This window comes from Cannabis sativa, chromosome X (assembly GCF_029168945.1).
Source record: "Cannabis sativa cultivar Pink pepper isolate KNU-18-1 chromosome X, ASM2916894v1, whole genome shotgun sequence".
Taxonomy (NCBI): Eukaryota; Viridiplantae; Streptophyta; class Magnoliopsida; order Rosales; family Cannabaceae; genus Cannabis; species Cannabis sativa.
The window spans coordinates 1676-10790 of record NC_083610.1 but is presented as its reverse complement, the minus strand read 5'-3'; the positions used below and the strand labels follow the sequence as shown (position 1 = coordinate 10790).

At 29.8% G+C, this 9115-nt stretch overlaps 1 protein-coding gene across 1 annotated transcript; it reads left to right on the top strand.

Annotated features, from left to right (window-relative positions):
* The first annotated feature begins 254 nt into the window (after positions 1 to 254).
* LOC133032780 (uncharacterized) lies at positions 255 to 8315 on the top strand. Its single transcript, XM_061107217.1, has 5 exons — positions 255 to 964; positions 2771 to 2862; positions 7844 to 7964; positions 8018 to 8079; positions 8250 to 8315. Exons 1-5 carry the CDS (start codon positions 274 to 276, stop codon positions 8313 to 8315), a joined length of 1032 nt encoding a protein of 343 aa, XP_060963200.1. The 5' UTR covers positions 255 to 273.
* Positions 8316 to 9115: the final 800 nt, after the last annotated feature.

The window sequence follows — 9115 nt, the reverse complement described above, 5'->3', positions numbered from 1 at the left end:
TATATCACCTTCCAAGTCTTCCTCTTCCATGGTCAAAGCTCAAAATAATGACAAATCTGCCCCTAGAAAGTACTTTCCCACGTTGGATTGCATTAAATAATTATTATTAAAAGACTATGTTCCCTCATACCGAGATCGGATCGCAAGTGAACTCAGAGTTTTGAAAGTTGACTTTCTTACCGTCAAAGAAAAAATGCTATAAAGTTAGTGTGACATTTTATAGTTAGCCACTTCGATTAAAATTATCTGAAAAAAATAATTAGAGAACAATCTATGGCTTCTGCTGATCAGCCTAATTCTCAGGAAACAAACAACAACAATGTCATTATTATTACACGCATGGATTCCAAGCTGTTCAAAGCTGCAATCAATGGAGAAATTCAAGTGTTCAAGAATCAACTCCAACTTGAACAATTATTGACCCCAGAAAAGAACACAGTTGTCCATGTCAATATCATTGCTACAAAAACAAGTACTCATAATAATACAACAACTTTCTTGGAAGGAATACTTGAGATGTGTCCACAACTGTTATTACAAACCAATGCAAGAGGAGAGTCTCCCTTACACTTGGCAGCAAGGTACGGCCATGATCTTATTGTTGAGTTTCTTATTAATCGTGCTAAACTACTCGAACCGTCTGATCTTGAGAAGGCCATCCTTGGTGGGGTGGATAGTAGTGAGGTTGTCCAACACATGATGAGACTGAGGAACAAGGAATTGGACACTGCTTTGCATGAGGCTGTGAGGTTCAACCATCTTAAGGTTGTAAGGATTTTGACAAGAGAAGACCCTCATTTCACATATTTGGCTAATGAAGCTGATGAAACACCACTTTACATGGCTGTGGGGGCAGAGTACTTGGATTTGGTTGATGAAATACTCAACAATTGCTCCTCACCATCTATTACTGGCCCTAATGGAAGAAATGTACTCCATGCTGCAACTTTAACTCAAAATCCAGGTAATAATTATTAATGTGCTGTTTAGTAACATTTTTGTTTTTTAATTTTTTAATCACAAAATGAAAGTAAAATTTTTGTTTTTAAAAAATTTATTTTTAAAAAAGAAAAATGCGTTCTGTAACCCGCTTTTATTTTTCGATTTTAAAAACGAGAAAACAAAAGTGTGTTCCGTAAAGTTCATTTTATTTTTATTTTTTGATTTTATTTAAGTCGGGTCGAATCCGGGGTTGGATTCGGATTCGGGTCGGAAAGCGGGTTCGGCGCCAAGGCCGTAAGGATGGGATTTGGGTCAGTGCAGTTTGTAATCTAAAAAATTGATTAATAAAAAAAAAAACTGTTTAAAAAAATAATGAAAGTGATTTTTTTGTTTTGTTTTTAAAATTTTGATTTCTAATTATAAAATTGAAAAGTAAAAACAGTTTTATAGAACATGTTTTTGAAAAATATTTTCACTTTTCTACTTTTAAAAACAGAAAACTATTAAAAAAGTGTTCTATATGCCACCTTTTCAAGTTTCTTTAGAAATATTTTATTTTACCAAACAAAATTATAATTAAAGATATTTGCGAAAAAAAATTCTTATGTAGTTCATTTTGTTACACTTAAATACTTAAATACTATCTTTGTGTAAATATTTTAAGTTCATATAGAACATATTTGACAGCAAAAATCTTAACACATTTGATGTAACATTAGTCCCGCAATTTGTTGCAACAAAAGGACTAATATTACTTAACAAAATGAATACACATAAGAATTTTTCCCGCTAAAAAATTTACATAAGTATTTAAAGTGCGACAAAGTGAACTACATATTAATTTTGCCGCAATTTTTCGCTTGCTCATTTAGTATTGTACTGCTAATTAATATTATATTTCTTTTTCTGCTAAAAATAACAATTCTTCAGGCCTAACAAGAAAGATTTTTGGAAAAGTTATTAGATTTGACAAAACAAGCAGATAAAGGATGGTTTAATTCCTCTGCATCATGCTGTGATGTCCACTTCCAGTAACACTTTGGAGATTGTGAAGATGTTGTTAGAAAAAGATGAAAGCAGTGCCTATTTTAAAGATAAAAATGGCACCACAGCTCTTCACATTTGCAGCTTCTAACACTTTCAAAGGTTATAAAGTAGTAGAAGGAAATTCTTTCCAAGTGTCCAGATAGCTATGAAGTTGTTGATGATAAAGGCACGAAATTTGCTACACCATGTTGCAAGGACACAAAATCTTTCCTCATTCAAACTCATTTCAGATCATTTTCCACTTATAAGTAATTACAGCTTTTAAATAGAAAGGATAATAGAAGGAAATACCCCATTTGCCTCATATGCATGCGACTTCAACATGGTATCCACAAAAGTGGATACCATAGGCCTATGATCTTGATTACAATGAATACAATAGTAGAGAACAAATATTGAGCAATGCCAAGAAGAGAGAAAGATTGAGCGAAAAGAAAAAATAAAGAGGGCTAGAATCGCGAATTTTGAGAGAGTCTACTCTAGTTGCGGCTGCGATTAGAGGTTGCAACAGTAACATTCACAGCAGGATTTACATTACCGGGGGAGGGGATTACATAAGCGACGATAAGGTTGGACATGAGAAAACAACAACAACAAGGTAGCGACGGTTCTTAGAAATAACACAGCGTTTCAAGTGTTCATCATAACAGACACAATAGCTATGGTTCTCTCCACTACATCTGTCTTTGTCAATCTTTTCTTGACTATAAGCATCTTTTGGTGAAGATGCAAAGGAGGAGTTTGTATCTAACTTGCCTATCATGCATGTCTATGAATTTAGCAATATTTGCCTTGGGATTCATGGTGATAGCATTTGTGACTGGTACCTATGCAGTGTTGTCACTTTCCAATGCTCTTGCCATCACCATTTGTGTGATTGGATTGTCTTTTTCCTTTGTTCTCCTTTTTTTCATTACAAAATCCACAAAATTTAAAAGGGTCGATTTCACCAACATTGGAAAGCTTAAACCCACAATGATTATTTGTAAGTTAAGACACATGCAGCTAAGTTATGACTTTTTATTTTGTGGGGTATCTTTTATTTTAGTGTTATTTTGTGTTTGAGAGATAATGTTATTAAGAAAAGATGGATTTTTGTTTTTTTAAGTAGGTGAGATTTGCTAACCTTGTTTTGTATCAAGTTTTCCTTTCATGTATATGAAGTGATGGTGTCTTACTTTATCAAAACTTAGCATAGGAACTTGAAAGTTTATGGTTAGCAATATTATTGAGTGATTTAAAATTTTTATTTTGGGTAAATATTATTTTGGTACAGCGTGTTTTGTAAAAGTTATTAATTGGACCTACTCTGTTTTGTTAAATGATAAAATGGATGCCCTGTATTTTCTAAAATGGTACAAATAAGTACACTGTATTAATTTTTTGTCGAAAATAAAATTTAATTATAATCCGTCTAAAAGTGTTACTGCAAGTAAAATTGTTTACATTTCTTATGTCTATTTCGTATTTAGGAATTGTTTTTTAAGTTGATTATATTAAAAAAAAAAGTTATCGAAAGAATTAAAAAAACAATTCAGTGTATTTTTACTATTTTCCAAAATACGAGGTCCATTTTGTCATTTAACAAAATACAGGGTCAATCGGTAAACTTTTACAAAACACGAAGATTCCTAAAATGGTATTTATCGCACTTTTATTTTCTTCTTTCTTTCAAAGATTGAATAGTTGAATATAAACTTAAGGCTCGGTTATCTTTGCTTAATTTATTTCAATTGTGAGTTTTTGAAAGAATTAAGGTGGCGTTTGGTTGGAAGTAATGAAATGAAATGGAATAGAAAGAAAACAGATTTTCGTTCCAATTCTTTTGTTTGGTTGTATGTTAAAACTATTAGAATATCATTCTAATGGAATGACATTTCCATCATTTTAGTGGACTATTTCATTTTGAAATTGGAAGGAAATACCATTCCAATGTTAAAATTTGAAAAAATTAAAATTTTTTTATCAATTTTTTTATGCATTTTTAAATTTTATTTCATTACCATTATATTCGAATTCCGATGGTCAAATTCACTGATTGGCCTATATTTTCACTCCTCTCTAGCTTAAACGCCATCTAAGATTCTTTAAAGTTCGATTAGTAATTAGGGTCGCTTTTTTACAAGAAGGACTAGATTATGAATTTGACGGAGAAATTCAATTTGTAAATCTAGTTATTTTAGGCAACATGTTGGAACTTTAGAATAACTAATACTAACTAATTCCATTTGTCTATGATTATTTATCCTATTCCAAAGTGCGAGATTATTTATCCCATCTAGCGGGGTGGGATAAATAATCACCATACAAGTGAGTTTTTTTTTCTTTTTTTTTTTTAAAATTTTAATTTTATTAATATATTTTAAATTTAATAAGAATTTAAATAGAAGAATTATTACAACTTTATTTTATTAAATTTTTCATTAAAAATTTATTCACTAAAATTATTGAAAATGTATAATTTTAAATTATCATACATAACCTATCAAAATTTAAAATAATAATTATTTAAACAATAGTTACTTGACTTTTTAAATTATTAGAAATTTTACATCAATATTTTAGAAAATTAATATATTAAATTAGTGATTAAATTAATGTTTAGTATAAATGATTTTATATTATTCAAGTAGTTTTATTTTACTATTTCAATTATTTATTAAATATAAAGAATATGATAAATTATTTTGTTATATATATTTGATTATACATGATATATTATTTTATTTTATTTTATAATTTAATTATTTAATTAATTATTTTTTATTATTTCTGCTTTATAATTATTATTTTTATTTATTTATTATTAATAAGTTTATTCTTAAACTAAACACAAGATTACTTTCGGTATAAATCTAATGCTTGTACAGTCCGAGTCTAATCCGTCTAATCCTACATACCAAACGAGCCACTTATTCCTTTGTTTATTTGTTCAAGATTTGAAGTTCAAGTGTTTTGGAAAAATACAATCAATTTACAAGCTTTTCTACCATGCAATTGGGAAACACATATCGAGTCGAATAGTGCTTGAGTTTTAAACCAAAGTAAATTCATTATATGATAGACAAATTATAAACACCAGTGTTGTACAAATTCCCAAGAATCCCTTACAATATGAAATTGCACCACTAGAAAAATGCCAACTCCCTGTGGCAAACCCAGTAAGATCCCCTTGCTTCTTGAACATTTGAAATGTATTTTCAACAAAACTCTAGATACGAACACGATATACTTATGTAAGATGTAGCTTGATTTGTGTATTTCTATTGGTTGTGATGGTTTTGGTTGATATTTTATATTGTTAATTGTAATGTTTGACAAGTATCTCATTTTTGACATACAAGAAAAAATATTGTGATTCAATCTCGATAAATTTTCCCAACAATTATAAAAATCAATTAAAAACTATTTCAAAAAAAATATTAAATAAATTTATATTCATATTTTTTTTTCTTTTTGTTTTCTTATTTTTTTTTCTTTTCCTAAAAATAAATGGAAAAAGTTAAGTGCTAATAAAACATGAGTTTAAAAGGAGTTTCTACCACCTAAATTGGGTAAATACCATTTTGGACCCTCTCCTTTACTGAAAAGTTATCAATTGGACCTTGTGTTTTGTTATAAAATGGACAAAATGGACCCTGTATTTTCTAAAATAGTACAAATAGGACCTTTGAGATTCGAGGATTTTTGTCAAAGAATAAAAGTTTAATTATAATCAGAATCTAAAAGTCTTTATGAAGCAATAAAGCTTGTTTCACATTTTTTGTATACTGTTAAATCTTAGCGATTATCTGTCAAAGTTGGTTGTATTAAAAAAAAAAAAAAAGTTGTCAAAAATTAAGCTCCGAGTCCTATTTTTACTATTTTAGAAAATACGAAGTCCATTTTGTCATTTAACAAAACACGAGTCCAATCTATAATTTTGCAAAACACGAAGTCCCGAAAATGGTATTTACACCACCAAAACCTTTTAAAATTGAAGGTTAATTGCAATAAACTAAGCAGCTTATAAGGGTCATCTATGATGTGTAATATCCAGTACAAGTATATTATTTTTGGTATATTATTGTGTGTTTTGATATTTTATTGTTGCATTAAATAAAATATGAATATTATTGCTATTTGCTAAGTACAATTATATAGTTAATTAGTTTAAGTATTAATTAATATTAATTATATTAGAGAATAAGTTATTAGTGAATAGTTGTATGATTAGAGTGATAAGATTTGTTATACATGTAATAAGAATATAGATAAAATTAGTATACTATTTTATACGTATAGGTTTATTAAATAAATAAGACTTAGTGATATTTATAATAGGAATATATATATACTTTATATAAGCTTGATAATAAAATATATATATATATATATATATTTGTAAGGCTATACTAATAGATGAATAGAGAGAGGGACACGTGAGAGTAGAGAGAGAAGAATGAGGAAGTTAGTTTAGGATATTTGACTTAGTTGAATTTAGAATTTAAATTATGAGGAATTTTATATTAGTAATTAATCAATATTTTATTCCTTTAAAAAAAGAAAAGGTATAGGCCGAGTTTAAATTTTAAATTCCTAGATTTTATCTAATCAATTGAATATATACGGTATAGGTTTTACCTATTCAATGAAACGATGAACACAAATTTCATTCTCTACTTCTTTCTCTCCACTTAGATAACTCCTAAATCTCTCATAGCCTCTATCACACCCAAATTCTGACATCGCGCAAATTGAAGCCTCTATCACGATATTCGATTTCTAAAGGTAAAAGCTTTCTACATGTCTCTTAATGTCACTCAGAGGGATTGGATACGATGGTTTTCGTAAGTATGTTTTTTATTTTTCATTTTCAGAAATATATTTCCATAAAACTGTATCTCTCTCCTCGTATGTCCGTTTTCGGTGATCTAGGTACCATGCATTTAAAGATAATTTAATGTTCTACATTTTTCATGAAGAAACTATTTCCTAATTCTGATCATTTTCGATGTCAAAAAAGTTCATGTTTTACACTGGTACTATCGAATTACAGTTTTTTTAAATTTCTTTTCGATATTGCCTTAGTAAAAGTGTGATATCTCTCTCGATATCTATTATTTTCCAGCTATTCTTATACTGTTAGAAAGATAATTCAATAATCCATATTTTCTCTCAAGAAACCTTTCCCTGAATTCGGAGTTCTTACCAGTCAAAAGTTAGTATCTTTTATAAACTCAGTTGCTCAAATCTTTCGTTTTAAGTTTTATTTCAGAGAAAATGTGTCTTCAGTAAAAATTCAATATCTCTCTCACTTTTGATCCTATTTTAAAAGATCTTTATCTCGTTTTAAAGCTTAGAAAAATAGCTACATTTTTTATGAAGAAAGTATTATCTAGATTGGGGTGTAACAACTATTTTTAAAACTTTTTATTTTTTTTTTTTTTTTTTATTTTAGGCTGTATTCAGAAATCGGCATGATCCAGGATTTTAAAGAAACTGTTTTGAGAAAACATGCATAACTCCTAGGTTATAGCAAACCGATTTTGATGATCTTTATACCGTTAGAAAGGTCTTTCAATTAACTAAAAACTTTGTGAACAGTAGGACTTCTAATTCAAACCGTTTTATAAGTCAAAATTCTAGGCTAAAGTTGATGTACGATAAGAGCTAATAAATATATTGAGTTTTATTATCGGTGGACTAAAAGATTTCGTTAAATGTTATAGGGCCTAGAAGGTATCGTAAAGTTAATTACAGGCGGAGTTGAGGTAAGGAAAAATAAATTGCTATACTTTATACTTGCTTTTTATATGGTTTGAGTACCTAGTATGACATTCCTTGAATAAATTGTATTGAAAGTTTGTTTCAGGAATGTGATAGTTTCGGTGAAATATTCAGATGTTTTGTCGATGGATTGTATCTGGACATTCAAGTCATGTTCCAGGTGTGGGAGTGGTTCAGGAAACTTTACATCCTTGGCCAGTCTGTTGGTAGGTACCCCGGTCTACGTAAATTTGTCAATGGTTGTTGGTATGAGTTACAGACCAGAACGTGGAATGGCCTCCAGATTTGTCACCCATTTCTGCAGATTTTTCAGATCTATCAGTATTTGATTATTTGTGTGGCTGCCTTTCCTTTATACTTATGATTTGGTTTCCCATTTGCTCTTTGATGTATATGTTTGCTCTATCATGTGTCGATGCTTTGGTACATAGTATTTTCAATTTTGCACTTATTACGCTTTGCGGCTCATCTTTCTTGCCTGCTATGTGCAGATAAGTAAGGCTGGCTATGGCTTTCGTTGTGTTGAATTTTGGCGGCATGGGATGTTTCTCGTGTGATCCAATATAGCTGCGTGAGATCCTTGGCCTGTCTCATTGAAGGGTTTTTTTTTTTTGGTTTATTGGGCTGCTCAGGGATATTTTGGCTTGAAATTTTCTACTCCTTTTTTCTCAATTGATATTGCCTTTTCATTTAAACTGTCTACCCGTGCTTTTGAAAAGTATTGTTTTTGTCAAGGCAGGCATTCAATATTGTATGGGTTTCAATTATGCCATCTTACCTTTACGTACGTGAAAGGACGTTCCATGTACCAATTACTCTGCCTAATAATTATTATGTGTCATGTGTAGTGAGTTTACTGACAGAAATTCTCAAAAAGTACCATATTCTGTAAACAATAACACAAAAATCAATGAAAACGCAACCAAATCTTGTATACTAAGCATAGGATAAAAATAACCAAATAATAAATCCGAATCACACTAGTTCATGTTCATACAAATGGCAATGGGTAGGATCCTGAACAACTTATGTACTAAACCAGTTCAGAATCAAGCATTATTCTTTGCAGTACAATAATGGCTTACACCAGTATTCAAGTGAAATCAAATCTTTTACATTTACAGTTGATTATTGCAAAAAAGCGAATAAAGAAAGACAATCAAATTGATAAATAATAATGGCAAGAGCATTGGAAAGTAGCCAACACTGGTAGGTACCAGTCTGCGTGCTCTCACCATACAAGTCTGTAGTCATATTATTTAAATTCATAGACTTGATGCAGTTGAATTCAAACTCCTCATTCTCATCTTCACCTAAATGGTGCTATGTAGTTAAAAGGGGGTTAGTCAGAAACTAT